The 15,611-nt window shown below is 41.0% G+C and overlaps 1 protein-coding gene across 3 annotated transcripts in view; it reads left to right on the top strand.

Annotated features, from left to right (window-relative positions):
- Nucleotides 1-14,056, top strand: part of EHF (ETS homologous factor) — a 34,168-nt gene extending 20,112 nt beyond the window's left edge. Inside the window, exons 2-9 of one of the 3 annotated variants that reach the window (XM_085062690.1) lie at nucleotides 992-1,237; nucleotides 1,545-1,604; nucleotides 3,842-3,910; nucleotides 4,001-4,069; nucleotides 7,134-7,193; nucleotides 9,599-9,794; nucleotides 10,586-10,719; nucleotides 13,858-14,056. In XM_085062690.1, the coding sequence (XP_084918816.1) occupies nucleotides 992-1,237; nucleotides 1,545-1,604; nucleotides 3,842-3,910; nucleotides 4,001-4,069; nucleotides 7,134-7,193; nucleotides 9,599-9,794; nucleotides 10,586-10,685 (800 nt within the window). In that variant the 3' untranslated portion in view covers nucleotides 10,686-10,719; nucleotides 13,858-14,056. Of the gene's footprint in view, nucleotides 1-991; nucleotides 1,238-1,544; nucleotides 1,605-3,841; nucleotides 3,911-4,000; nucleotides 4,070-7,133; nucleotides 7,194-9,598; nucleotides 9,795-10,585; nucleotides 10,917-13,857 lie in introns of those variants that run through there. The other 2 variants (XM_085062691.1, XM_085062692.1) reach the window with 2 other exon arrangements.
- The last annotated feature ends 1,555 nt before the right edge of the window (nucleotides 14,057-15,611 follow it).

Raw genomic sequence — 15,611 nt, 5'->3', positions numbered from 1 at the left:
TGTGCCAACTCTTATACTTGTGGTCCTCTAGCAATATCCATTGTTGTCAGTATTTCTCGCTGTGTGGTTAAACTTTTTCTAGGGGAGGCTGGGAACAGACCAGTGCCATATCCTGGAGTGGGGCCACTGCAGAGCTAGGCCATGGCAGTTTCTCCTTCTGTAATCTCTCATTCCCTCTGCCTTAAACCCTTCATGAACTTGTGAACATTTTATCTCACCGTCACCTCTGCCTGGCATAGTCCATTTTCCTCCTTTCCCAGGGAATAAATTGCGCTGAACTCTGTGAGGACAGACCAAAGCAGTCCTGCCTTTGCTCTTATCTTACATAATGATCGTATCCCATGTACAATTTCTTCCATTTGCACATGTAAATTATTGTCGTGCAACGACACAACTGAGAGCAGTTTAAGAGATTGCCAAGAACAGATTCAGACATTCTAACAAGAAAATCAGGCAACTTCCGTAACTAAAAATGAGTTTTACAATTACATTCAGAAACCACCTTACATGACTACAGCAATAATGTGCATCCTTCAGAATGCCAACTCTGTCATGAAATCATAGCCCACACTGATAGGCTTTTACTGTTGAGCACTATTGAGAGTGCTTTAGCTTTTAATCTTCCCTTTTCTAACCCCACAATCCATATTCTGCCCACACTAAGTTCTTATTCAAAGAAAGTTTCCACTATGAGGGTTTTGCAAGGCTTTTCCATAATTTTCTGATGCAATAAAATAATTTTCCCACACACCCCTTTTCAAGAGTACTTCTGTAAGGTATTTTCCCTCAGAGAAGGGGTCCCTTAAAGTATATTTAGCCAATATTAATAACTTAATTCCTGCAAATCAATCAACCAAGAAGTGTGTAATGAAATAACGTCCAACTTTTAGTTGGAAAACTGAAGCCAAAAACCCCACAATATATTCTCCAGCAATATTGTTGCTGACTATTATGCTTTCAGAGACAGTAAATATTTTTTTTTCTTTTCCAGTATCCAGTAGCTTCTATGGAACCCAGTGGCACGAAATACACCCACAGTACTGGACTAAGTTTCAAGTCTGGGAGTGGCTGCAGCACCTCCTTGATACCAACCAACTGGATGCCAACTGCATACCTTTCCAGGAGTTTGATATCAATGGGGAACATCTGTGTAGCATGAGCCTGCAGGAATTCACTCAGGCAGCTGGGACAGCAGGACAACTGCTTTACAGCAACCTCCAGCACCTAAAATGGAATGGTAAATAGATGGTAGACAGAGAAATGTACGGTGGTTTGAATTCTGAGATTTTCAGGAGTCACGTTCCCCAGCGACCTGCCTGGCAGATTATATTTGCTATGTTTGCTATTCTGCTTATAGGTAATTTACTGCATTCCTAAATTTCTTAAATATGACTTAAGGCAGAAATCTGAAGGACCAAGAGGAGAAGGTATGTTTCTTGCTCCAAAATCTGGCACAGGTTTAGAAGTTGCTGCTTGGAGCTAATGCATTTGATTCCTCTGTGCTCATTCTCATACCTCTTTTCTGCTAATTTTCTTTCTTGCAGGCCAGTGTGGAAGTGATATGTACCAATCTCATAATGTCATTGTGAAGACAGAGCAAACAGGTGAGTAAAAGTTGGGTAAATTGCCCTTTGTCAAGGCGGGATCCCTCTGCCAAGAGAGACAAATCAAAGTAGCATTAAATAAAAAGGAAGGCATGTAGAGCAGAATTAAACAAGTAATACAAATCTCAGTCAGTGCTTACTTCTGAAGTTTCAGGTAATACCACATGCATGTGGCCACTTTTCCTGGGAGACCTCTGCAGTATCAGCAGTTTACGCTAATGTTCAAAATTGGAATAGTTTGAGGAGCTCTGAAGGCATCTTTGTAGAGGACTTCATTCTATGTTTATTTCAGCAGATTTCAAAACAACTATTTTAACAATATGCTCAGTTAAAAAAACCAGAAAGAAATAAAAAAGAAAAAAATATTTTGTTTTGCAGTGCTGTTAATATTTGAAACACGGGGAGATTTCCCAACAAAACAGTTTGGAGAGAAAACAAATGTTACATTTTAATTTCTTCACATGTTTCAATGAAACTGAAATTCAGGCAGTAGTTTGGTTTGATCAAATCTGCATTTTTCCTATTGTAGTTCTTTTTCTGAGTGTGTTCATAGCTAGATCCCTTTCCTCCCAGGACTTTGTTTCACTCAGAAAAGAACTTAAGCTTGATTCAACCGTCCTTTTCAGGCACAATTATTTTCCTGGTTCCTTTGCCAGATCACTCCTGCCCATACCCACACACTGTCTATCCCACTAGTCCCAGCCTCTTTGTACGTAGGTGTGTCCACAAGCCACGTTTTGATATCTGCTGGCAGAACAAATACAGATTTGTTGCATGTGGCATCTCCAACAAATACTGTCAGCCTGTTTATCCAACTAACCTACAGAGCCCAGCCTCTCCAGGCAGGGACAGTATTCACCTTCTCCTTGCAGCAGGCGAGGATTGCAACCCGCAATCCACTCCTGGCCTGTGCTGGTGTGGTATGGGAGATGTGCATGAGGCAGCCTCACTGCTTTTCATAGAGGTAACTCCAGTAATCCTTTAAGTCCTGATTTGTGAGATTCTGGTATAATATTATTTCCTTCTCCTGCTAGAGATACACAGTGCAGGGCAAAGTACCTCAGCTGCACATCTTGGAAAGGACTAACTGATGGATGGTTCTCCTGGATGTGCTGAATTAGGAGAGGCCTGGTGGGGCTCTGGTGGTGCCGATCACGGGCAGTGGGAATGGGTTTAGTTTCTGCATGTAGGGGAGCAGGAACTGTGGATTAGGGTTGCTGAAAAAGTTGCTCTTTTTGAGGCAGCAGGCAACATTAGGCAGTCCAAGCAAGCAAAGGGTGTGTGCTATTGTAGGAACGCAAGCTCTGGGTGCCCAAACATGCAGCTATTAGTTAGCATGCCTGCTAAATTCCTATGTCATAAGTGGTAACTTGGCCAAACATGATGATTTAGCTGTAACTCATTTTGGGGTTTTTGATTTCATTTATATGAACATGAAAAAATTAGGTTTAACCTGGATTTGAACCTTATATCTCATCCTTTCTGACCTGGTTTCAAAGAAAAAGAGATTTTTAAGGCTTCTGACCTCAAAAATGCACTGTGAAGGAAGTAATTTCCAGGCCAGTGTACAGGTCATAAAGTCAATACTTCTGTTCTGCTTATATTGATCCATACAATGAGCAGGTCACTAAAAATTATTCTTCTTTAATCATGAAGGTGGTTTTTAGGTTAAGGATGGAGACTTGATGTGCCTGGAATAAAATGTCCCTTCATCTAGGATTAGTCTTTGATGTTTCTCTCTGTGTGCTTAAACATGAAGCTGTGTTTCGGAGAGGACTTTCGAGTTCTACCATTATAGAAATAAATACTCATCATAAACATCCGTCTGTTTCACTAGATATTTGAGAACACTTTCATGTCTGTGGCTCCAAAGCACTGTCATAATCATCAGGGGCTGAGAATTCAGGACTGGATTGGGTAGAATTAGAGTTGATCTGGCATAGGAAACCTCCTCCAAGGCCAGGCATAAATGAGATATGAGTCAGGAAAAGGAAGAGCATACTACATTATTTCTAAAAGTCAGTTCTTTGTGTAAATACATTTGCCTGAATATGCAAAACTCTATGCATAATTTGAGTGAAAGGAAATAATTTCTTACATAGCCCCTTCACTTCTTGGTTCCCTTGACAGCTTTTTTTTTTTAACTCATTTTTAATTTTCTTAGTGCTCAGTATTTACCTCTGTGCTAAGAAATATTCTTTAGTAATCTAATTTTCTTTTTGGTCCTTTACCTTCAGATCCATCATTAATGGTGTCCTGGAAAGAAGAGAATTATCTTTATGACAGTGGCTATGGTAGCACAGTAGGTAACTAACATCACAATACTTCATGCATTCTGAGAAGGTTTTATTGTTGTCTGAGGCTATTAGTTTAAACGTCTTGTTTTTAATTCCCAGAGTTATTGGACAGTAAAACATTCTGTCGTGCTCAGATTTCCATGATGACACCTAGTCACCAATCTTCTGGTAAGGAACTTGTAATTATATTTTTAATTGTTTGTCACTTGTCCCAGAGCTGCCGACATGCAATAGCCTCTGTGGTCGTCTGTTGTAGGATTGCATCTGAGCCTCCACTAATTTCAAACCATGCAATGATGATTCTGACAGATTTATTAGCTGTCATTATTACAATAGCTTTCTTTAAAGACATGCTTCTGTCTTCTCTCTGTCAAGAGAAAGATGATCAAATAATCTGTAATCTCCACATATCTTTTAAAGTGACTGAGTCAAAGGGCTAAACAGTGTCAGAGAGACAAGACATTCCAGCTACACCACGCTTTTCTGTGGTGCAGCAGGGCATGGGCAAACGAGTGCCCTATTGCTCCCCAGCAGTGGCCGTGTTTCCCGGCGAGCCCATGATTCATGCTGAGTAGGTTTCTGGGTTTGGGGCCAGGCTTGGGCTGGCTGGGGAAGCCGTAGGGCAGGCACCCTGCTCTCTGCCCACATGCACCGGCACAGGGCCTGCCTCCTGCAGCCCTTCTCCCCTGCCAGCGGGTGCTTACTGAACCCCCTTCCCTTCTCTTCCCTTCCGTGAGGGAGAGCGCAAACTTGCCTGCCAAAGGGCAGGGGAAAGAGCAAACCCGTTTGCAGTAGGGCCTGGCGAAAGGGCAGTCTGGTCCCATGTGTGGAAGGCCACGTGGGCCCTGTCCCTGGGGCTGGCACCAGGACAGAGAGGGGAGAGCAAGGCAGTGGGAAATGAGTAGAGCAGGGATGGCAGGGGAGCGAGAAAGCGGGGAGGGAAAAGCAGGTTCTTCTCAGGGGGCCATTAAGCAGAGATCTGAGGGAGAAAGCAGTGAAGTGCTGGGAGGATAAGAAAGGAGAGCACATTGCTGTAGGCTTGCCCTGTGCTTCTGCCTGTGGGCAGAGGCCCCAGCCTCTGTGCCTGCCATCCCCTGCTTCTCCAGCCCCTGAGCCTGCCATCCCCTGCTTCTCCAGCCCCTGAGCCTGCCATCCCCTGCTTCTCCAGCCCCCTGAGCTGGACTTGCCAAACAACATATGGCTTAAACTAATGGACTCAGCTATCAATTATAAAAAAACAAGGAAAAGAAAGGAAAAAAAAGGAGAGAGAGAAAACTTGACCAGAAGAAGAAAAGCACCTAACCATAAAAAACCTCGACTAAACACCCTGTTTGCTTTCTCTGCCACCTCCACCCAATGTCACAAGATGGCTAGCAGGATTTCAGAGCTCTCTGACAGGGCTGGGGACCCGTCCAGATCCTGGCATGGTGTGTTTATCCGCTGACTGCTTAAGCCTAGAGCTAGGGTGGCACGCCAAGGGCACAGCCTCCTGTAAAAACTAAATTTGTATATCCCGTAAAAAAATGGCTCATTCCTGAATCATATGCAAATAACGTGTAACCTTTTGTCAAAAGTTTTGCAAGACAGCTTTGTTGAAACTGCATCATAACTCTTTTCATCTGTCAGGCCCCAGCCTCCTAACATGGCGTGTTTGAAACCAGTCTCCACGTAGGAGCTGTGGCAGAGCAGGAGGCTATTTACACAGCTGAAATCCAGAATAAATCACTGGCTAGGCAGAAGGCAACTGAACTTCCAAGAATAAATCTCCAGCTAAGTGGAGCATAACAAACATTTGCAAGCGAATTGTGGTCTTTTAAATGAGAAGGATTTATATGAGGGTAAATAAAGAGCTGGGTCCTGCAGTCCTTACCTGGAGTTCCCACAGGCTTTTAATAACATATGGGGAATCATAATCTGAGGAAAGGCAGTGAAATAAACCTCATTTTACTTCCCCCACACCACACCCCCCTCCAAGCTGAGTAAGGTTCAGGCTAGTTCCTGCTCTTTGAGAGTGGGAAGGCAAAATGACTCAGAGCACGTTTGCTGCTTGGGGGTCAAGGACAGTAATTTACCGGGCTCAGAATAGCAGAGGTTAGGCCTATCCCCACGGTCTTGTTCAGTTTATGTTTCCAGTTATGTATGAATAAAGCAAGTGTGTGAATAACTTTGCATCTACCTTTTCACATGCAGTTATTGCAGTAGCTTGTGCAAATCTGACAAGTTTCTATGCAAATAAATATTTCCTGTGAGTCATTTTCCCATGCAAATGCCTGGTTTCCATGAAAAGTATGATAATTGTGCATTCATAGAAGCTGGGAAAACATGCGTGGGACCTTAAGCTTTGCTTTATGGGATTCAGGGACAAGGTATGCTGAAAAGCAAACACAGAAGGGGCTCCCTCTCAGGTCTATCCCACAGATTTTGCGAGACTTAGAGCAATCAGATGAAAGCTATTCATTAAGTACAAGAGCAGAGCCAGGCTGCGGTGGTTTGGGGGCAGGAGGGTTGAACGTGCAGACTGCAAGGTAGGTTACAGTCATGAACAGGCGGAACTTCTTTTTTTTTCATTTCTGAAGAAATGCTTGTGCCAGAAAACCTATTCCTCCTCTGGCTGGCTGCAGGTGATAAAGTACCATTGATGAGAAATGGCTTGTTCCTATGGCTCTGAGCCACAGAAAAATATATGCTTGTCTTGCTGCCAAAAACTCCTACCAGCGCAGCCCCTTTCCCCCACCCTGCCCCCCCGAACAAGAGCACTTTGCCAGTTCATTATGTTTTAGTCAGGTAGGTGTTCTGTGCGTTGGTACCAACACATACATTTCCCATTAGATCATCTCTTCAGAAACAAATAAGCCCCCAAAGATACGTGCTTCAGCAAAGACTAAGATAATGGGACAATTCAGGATTCCTTTTACAGATGTGATCATCCTATTTTTCTCTCTCTCACACATAACATGAGGTGAGGTATTTGTTAATCAAATTAAGTTTCAAAAGCCAAATGTTTACCTCTGCATTCATTCTTTATTCATCAATGGTCTCTTTGAGAAGTGTGCTGATTAACATGTAGTACAGAAAACAAAACTCTCCCTCCTCACTTAGATTACCTTCCGAAAAGTGATTATCTTTAGAAGAGATATTTGCTCTTTTTTGTGGTTTTATTTCTTTCAACCTGCTAGTCAATGGAAAGCCTTTAATCAAATTTACAAATAGGCTTCATTTTCCTTCTCTGCAGAATCTTCAGATGCAAAAAAATTGCAAGATCATACCCCTAAGTCTCACACCAAGAAGCACAGTAAGTCAACATCCATGTTTATAAATGGTTGGTTAATTGATAGACGGAAAAATAAACAAATGAAAATCAGATCCTATTTGGGAGGGAAGAGGAAGCATTTTGAACACAAAACTTATTGGATCATTATTGTGACTGAATTCTCCAAGGATCTGACTGTCTAGTACTGAGTGTTTGCATCATTTTTGGACTCAATATTGTTAAACTTTTCAAATTGTTTTTATCAGTGAGGGCCTATGGGGAAGCAGCCGAAGCCAGCTGCCTCTGCCCTGTGTTGAGCTGGGCTGGTGGGCTGGAGGAAAGGAATGATGAGGAAGACCCAGGATTAAATCAGGAGGGCCTGTGCGTGGGCACAGTCATGCTTGTGCCTGTGCCTGCCAGGTGCAGCACACACCACAGGCCCTGCTCAGCATCTTGCAGAACTTCTCATGCATGACATCACAAGCAAGCATCTGTCCCTCAATCCTGCCACCTTCTTATCCCCTGATACGACAGTCTTTCTGCTCCTTCACCTACATTTTCTGCTAGTGTTTATTCAACCTGACTCTGAAGACAGGTTACCATAATTGTGATTTCTGTACATAGTTCCATTAATGTACATTACTGATATTTTTTTATCCTGAAAATAGCTTGTGTATGCCTTTTGCATCCTTTGTAATTCCTTGAGTATAATAGGAAAGCTTAATATTTGTCTTTTACTGCATTTTGTTGTATTTGGATTCATCTTTTTTCAATATGTCCTCCAGATTACCTGTCTTCCTGACTCTTCTTACTCTTGTTCTGTCCCTTTGTCCAAACAGTATCCCTGAACATTGTATCTGCACACAGATATCTGGTTTCTTTTTGTGTGTGTGTGTATAATAAGGTTGTTAATGAAAGGATTAGACAAGACTGGTCTGAAGAAAGACCTGTGAAGAACTGAGGTCTATCAGTTTGTTCAGCCTGGCGAAGAGAAGGCTGAGGGGTGACCCATCCCAGTCTGCAGCTTCCTCAGGGAGGGCAGTGGAGGGGAAGGTGCTGGTCTCCACTCTCTAGTGACCAGCAATAGGACATGAGGAAATGGAGTGAAGGTGTGCCTGGGAAAGTTTAAACTGGACAATAGAGAAGGGTTCTTCCCCCAGAGGGTGGTTGGGCACTGGAACAGCTCCCCAGGGGAGTGGTCACAGCACCAAGCCTGACAGAGTTCAAGGAGTATCTGCATAATGCTCTTAGTCATGTGATTTTGTTCTAGGATGTCCTGTGAGGAGTGGGGAGTAGGGCTTGATGATTTTTATAGGTCGCTTCCAGCTTGAGATATTCTGTGATTCTAAGAATACATCACAGCCTGGCCATACAGAACAGGTCACATTGGCAGTCTGGGCTAATCCCCTTCATTTCCAGTGTGTTCAGTATTGCTCTGTATCATGACTGTAAATTACTGATGTCCAGATAGGCTAGGTCCACCACATTTTACCAGGTCCAGAAAACAATTATAATAACAAAGAAAAATATTGGATTAGTTGACTGAAATCTAATTCTACTTATACTGTACTATATACCATTTTCAAGTTACCTTCACATCTTTGACTAGCTTGTTTCCTTCTTTATTTGGTCTAATTGCATGCTTTTGAAGTCAGACCAAAGGACTGCTGTCTTTCTGGCTCACCTTGTCACTGTGTTTGTTATTCTTCATTTGTAAACTACTTCATCTGACTTGTTGGATTTATTTTCTTTTTTATTTAAAGACCTGGACTTTCTGGTGCCATCTTTATAGTAACTGAGAGATGTATTTGCGCTTAAACTGGGAGATACACCTCTTGAACTTGGAGATCTGTTTCTGTCTTTCCTATAACATGGTCAAACTTTTTAGTACCCTTTTTACATACAATTTTGCCAGGCCAGTTTTGTCACTGTCCCTCTATCCAGTCTACAGCTTCTTACTTATTCATGCAGAATGGCAATTCACCTCCTGTGCCTTCTGTCTGTCCTTTAAATGCACGGAGCTTCGGTGCCTGCTTCACGGTAATCTCGGCTGTTTCATGTGCCACACAATGATATCAGGTTACATGCTGTGCTGTAGACGAGGATCAGGAGAAATGGGCAAATGAGATGAGGGGAAGGCTTAAACATGCTCTCTTCAGGGCAGAAGCAGTGCCAAAGGCAGAAGGAAGCAGTGGGTGGTTTGGATTCTGCTTCCCCTGGTTGCTGGGGCTCCTACCTGCCTGCCACAGGGCTCAGACTGCCTGAGGCTGACACTTACCTCCACTGTAAAGGCTGTCAGTATTTTTCACCTGTGTATCTCTGAGGTGGGGGTCCTGTGCTCCAGAAACTGTGGCCTGATTGTTCACCCTCTGTAGATGACATAAAAATTGCAAGTGTAGCCCAGAGAGCTCTTGAGACACTCCTTCCTGCCCTCTTTTCTCTTTCAGACCCTCGAGGAACTCATCTTTGGGAATTTATTCGAGATATTCTTCTCAATCCTGAGAAAAACCCAGGTTTAATTAAGTGGGAAGACCGGTCAGAAGGTGTCTTCAGATTTTTAAAATCTGAAGCTGTGGCTCAGCTGTGGGGAAAGAAGAAAAACAACAGCAGCATGACTTATGAGAAACTCAGCCGGGCTATGAGGTGAGCTGAAATGTTGCTGAGGAAGACTGTGGCACATACAGAGACCAACTGGATGGAGACTTTGTTTGACTTTTAAAAATGATTTGACAACAGCACCAGTTGCTATCTTTGACAGTCTCTCATACTAGTTTTGAGATTGTAGCACTGTGTTATTTGTCTTTTCTTCACCTCCTTTTTCTATATAATATATTATATAATATATATAACAAAAATAATTGTTTACATATATATATAAATTCATCCAGACAACCAATGTAATAAAGGAACATGGTTGCAGAAATCTGAAAGTTCCCATACTACTAAACTGAGAATGTTTAAATGGCCCAGTAATGGCTGGAGACCTTGTTATTTCCAGCAATGTTCAGAAACTAGACACACCCCACATCCATTGTCTTAAAGTAGATGTTAGGATTTTCTTTCCTCTTCAAAACTTCAACGCATATTTTTAAAAAGAAGCTGAGGTTTTTGCCTGGTCTGATTTTCAGATCCTGGCTTATCTGGGAAAAAAACCCCCATGAAATCTCATAAGAGCGTGAGATAAATCTAGCAATGTGCTTTGACCTGAAATACGGTGACATTCAAACTAAGAAGCTAGTTAATATAAAGTAAAAAGAAAACGTCAATTTTTTCCTTCTCTGTCATTCAATTATAGTGATCTTAGGTATTATACATATATCTCAATAGAAAATAAAGACTTTTGAGGCTAGCTAAAGGATTGTCTAGTTGGCAGTGGCCTTTCAGGACTATAGGTGAATTTGCTCTTATACATTTTTCTGTTTTTCTTTTAACAGATACTATTATAAAAGAGAAATCCTGGAGCGTGTGGATGGTCGGAGATTAGTATATAAATTTGGAAAGAATGCCCGTGGTTGGAGAGAAAATGAGAATTAAATATATCGAAAAATAACATTTAAAACACATGGATGTAAATATTCAAAGACTATTTTCTTATATTTATGTACCAAACTGGGGTGAAAAAACAATTCTACTTCTGTCGGGAAGAAAGAACATTATCATTATTGGTGTTAAAATTATTTTATTTGAAGTATGTCCTGTATGGGGAAAAAATGTACACAGTTTTCTGTGATATAAGTTAACATTATAGAATTATGATTGTTTTTCCCTTCTTGTGAAGTTTTCCTCTTTTTTCTTTTTTTAAATCATACAGGCATAATGTGATTTATGAGTCATGCAGAGAAAGGGAAGGAGCTAAATATTAGGGCATTTAGGGAGTATGATAATCCACTTTGGAAGGCAACTATAAGTGGAGGAAACAGTAAAGCATCTCTGAGCCAAGTAGCATTCTTCCATAGTCAGATGGTTTATAGCTTTCCTTGGCCAATACCACTTGTTCCTTCCCTCCTCTGATTTCTGAATGTTTTTATACTTTGCTGGCTTTCAGCTCCTTTTCTTGAATTAGACAGTGGGTTCCTCTTCAACTGGCTTACCCCAGCCACAAGAGCAGTGACTCTGCAAGGTGGCTGTCAGCAATTATTTGGAGAACCCATACTACCTCCACCATTGCGACCTTCTTTTGTAGGCAGACATTTAGGATCAGACCTTACCTGGTACTCAGTGTCCTCTCTAACCTCCAAAGAGCATTCAGCTCACCCCAGGAAAAAGGCTATTTGTTATTTAACTAATATCTTTGGGGTGAACTGCTGGAAGAGAGTCAATCTTGGGGACCAAAAGCTATTGAAGGAAGATTGTTTTCTGACTGGGCAAACTTATTAAAAGGCACTGCTTTCCCAGTAGGAATGTTAATATTCCTCTCACCCTCTTGCACTTCTAATTAAAGCTTTCAAATCTGTGCTATATGAAGCAGTGAGGAGGTGGGCAGGCAGAACATTTATTAATCCCATGGCATGAGGAAGCAGTCTCCCCAGTTACTTCAAGCTGTGTGATCCTCCTGGAAGGTCAAGTCTCACTTGGACAGATATTTTAAAAAAACCTTTGAGAAATGCAAAGCCACACTGTGTGTAAAATATTAGTTCCCTTTGTTTTCCTCAAGTCTAACTCTATACTCTATTTGTATTTGTCAGTTGTTCTTGGGATTCTTAGCTGGAGGAAAGACCCTATCAACATAAAGAGACTGAGATTTTAGGGACATTCAGACCTAGGTCAGTATTTTGGGTTCACCTCTAGCAGTGCTATGCAGATACTGAGCATTCATCGGCAGCTTTTTTTTTCTTCAAGTCATAAATGCTTTTTGCCAGCACTGAGCATATGCAGAAAGTAGTGAAATAAAAACTAGAGGAGGCAGCACTTCACCAGGTCACTGAGTACATGAGATGTGGGAGTTGAGAAACAGGATTGTCTTGGTGATGTTAACAGAGGTGAAACCAAGATCAATTTCAAATCACTTTTTCAGGGATGGGGAACATGGAAAACAATGACAGGGACTGAGAAGTCCAGGATTAAAAAAAGAAAAAGAAAAAATAAGAAAAATTAAGATTATTAAATCCATCCAATATCCATTTCCTCAGGCATCCCCTGCGTTTGAATCCATATTAGCTTGAAATACAGCAAGATACAGCTGGAGGTTGCAGGATATTCCATTTTGTTTGTCTTAAAAAGAAATAGAGATGAAACCAAGAGACAACAGAAGTATCAATATAAAGGGTATAAAACGTGCTTAGCAACAATTTGTAGGCAAACATGAGAGCCTAACTTGTTATCTACACATGTAGGGCATGTTAAACAATAACACCACCTCCTACACTGTGTATGCCAGAGCTGTCACCATCAATTACCCATACATGACAATTTTTGCTTTTCATAACCTGGGTGGAGAGAGGTTCATCTTATTTACAAATCAAATAATAAGCCTGTGTACTTCAAAGCATTTTTTTCTCTCAGTCTAGATCTCTTTTTTTTTTTTGACTGTCTGTGCCAGCCTTGCTTGCTTTTGTGCAACTCAATAATTTCCTTTTTTAGCTTAATTTGCTACATTTCACTTCCTTTACCATCATTTTTGTAGTTCATATAACAAGAATCAGGCCACCAGATGAGAAGAGCACTTTCACTTTGCTCCTAAGACCATTTCTTCCCCCTACCTGATGGTTATTTGTAGCCCTTTGCTCCATGCTCTTCACACCACCTCCACACCTTGGGTGAAAATCTGAGATCAGTGGTACCATTACAAATCTGCAATGTAGTTGTACCTTATCTCAGGTTAACATATATCTTATAGCAATGGATTGTAATACTTCTTAAATTTGCTTTCTACCTGACCTCTCACAAAAATTTCTTGTGAGATAAAACAAACCTGTGATATGTGCATGTCACCACTTGGTTGCTGAGCAGCAGCTAAACTTGCTTTTAAAGGTTTTGAAAGATCAAACCTGTATTTAGAAGCATACTGTATAAATTGAGAGAGTGGTTTATGTTGGGGTGCAGTATAAATGGTCTTCCACTGTCACATCTTTCAGCATGTGGAAATCATGCAAGTTTCTGTTTCCACCCTGCAGAGCTTTGCAGAGTACTAGGCACTTGTCATTCATCATTACAATAGCACAAAGTTGGAATAGAAGCCAGCCAATATTTACTCTGTTTTACAAATATATTAACCTTTGCCTAAGACAAACACAAAGGACTGTTTAAAACTACAGTTCTTGCCAAGTTCAGATGCAACCAACCAAAGAGTGTCTTTTTACCAGACCTAAGCAAACGGAGAAAATGAAGAGATGAATTTTTATGTAAATTGCTATTTAAACAAAAAGCATTTCTGATTGCTCTTTTATTTTGTATTTCAGAGGCTGAGCAATCATATTTTTAGATGTATCCTTAAAGTTAGCAGCTGCTGAACTGGTAGCACCATGTGTATAGATTTTTATTGTACCATAATTTTTCATATGTATAAAGCTCTAGATAGGAAAGTATATTGTATTTATACAGTTACATGCAAATCACAATGTCAAAGGGGTTGGCATGAGCACTCTCAATATTTTCTGCACAAAATTAGAGCAGCTTGCTCTAAAAACATCCTGAGAAACTGTATGTAGGCTGTTGAACTACATAGACATTAAAATGTTTAGTTACATTTTCGTCTTTCTTTCTGCAGCACATTGCATAATTCCTGCTTGCTTCTCACAGCATCGTCTTCAATCTCTACGTGTGGAAACAAATCCAAGTTAGATATTTCACTGTTGCCATTGTAAATCTCAACTTGGAGACAATGTATTCACAAAACGGTTCTAAAGACTGTTTCTATTTTTGTGAATATTATATAAATTCAAATAAAACCCTCATGAAAGAAATAATTTATGTTTATCTTCCCTTTTTTATGTCTTGAGATTGGAAGTGACTAATATGAATTCTTTCAGTACTGAATGATACTTTAATATTGATGAAAGGACTGCTGTAACTGCTACAAAATCCAATAGCTTAAATATACTAATATGTTGAATAGCCTATCTATTGTGAAGATACTGGATTTCCAAACCTGTTTTATGTCTCACAGGCCTCACCGAAATAATGGATTATGTCAACACAGCTAGATTGCCTTTCTTGTTTGGCTGCTAAACTTAACAAAGGCCTTACTTCAGCAATGATTTAACTTCAAGGTGTTTTGAAGTGTGTGCAAGGGCTAGGCTGATTAAGGATGCCATTACTCACACTGAGCATTTCCTTTACTGAATCAAAGCAGTTAAAACTGTCCTTCATATTATTTTTCCAAGTGGTGGCTGCAAATAGGGGACATCTCTCCTGATTTGCTCTGCAGCTTGAGGTGTAAAAGTGAAAATGCCTATAATTAAAGGCAGAGCCCTGTGGCATTTGCAGTCTGGGGGCTGTGGCTGTGCCAGCTGGGTGTGACAGTGCTGTGTGTGGCCTGCAAGGAGCCACCCTGTTGCCCCTGTGCTGCCCTGCTGGGTGCCCCAGGCTGGCAGCACAAAGTGGTACAGAGCAGCGAGTCTGACAGCGAGACCTGAGCCTGCTGCTGTGCCAGCACGTCTGGAGCTGGGCTGGAATCTCAATCAGGAGCTTCACTGCAATAGGGCAAGTCACACCATCAGGCTCCATGATCTGCAAGCGTGCAAAATTTTAAGCAAGTGAGTGATTCTCCTGTCTTTGAAATTATGTGTGTGGATGTTTGAGGATGGTGGTTCTGGAAGCATTCAGTCTGTATTGAATCAGCCTATGTTGGAACCTGGAGCTTCAAAGGAACTCCAATATTACGTCCGCATAAATCAGAGAATGGGCTTGAATTTTAAACACAGGTACAAACCCCGTATTTAGCATGCAAAATCAGTGTCCCTGAAAGGTGGTCGTAGTTTGAGAACCTGGGAGTTCCAAACTAGATTTCAAAAGGAATTGGAACCAGATTTCAGGCAAGTTCAGACTGAGATTGAAATAAGCACACAGCTGGCTTTCTAGTAAATGGTTGGGGCTATTGTTTCAAGCAAGCTGAGGCCAATATTTGAGACAAAGACAGATGAGAGTATTGTTTGGAAAATGCAAATAAGCATACACTTAATAAAAAACAAAAACCCAAAACAAACAAACAAACAGAAACCCAAGCAAACCAAAATTCTTCTTTGGTTGTCACTTAAAACCAAGGAAAACTTCAGCTTTCAGCTGCAGTCTAAGGCCACATGAAATAAAAATTCAAGGCAAAATTAAATTTTCAAATCCTGTGTAAACTGAGAATAAGTAGGAGCTGTGCTGAAAAACAGAATCTACCTACATCTTAACATGATACAAATTTGTGTACATGTCTGCTTCAAGGACAAGTGAGAATTGCTCCAAATAAGTGAAATCTGGTACTAGCAAAAAAAGAGGTGATTAAGAGTTACCAATACTAATAGCTTCCAGTAA

The sequence above is a fragment of the Lichenostomus cassidix genome, chromosome 5, assembly GCF_008360975.1.
Source record: "Lichenostomus cassidix isolate B80296 chromosome 5, HeHo_3.0, whole genome shotgun sequence".
NCBI lineage: Eukaryota > Metazoa > Chordata > Aves > Passeriformes > Meliphagidae > Lichenostomus > Lichenostomus cassidix.
Note: the sequence above shows the minus strand (reverse complement) of the source record. Positions and strands in the feature narration are given on the sequence as shown.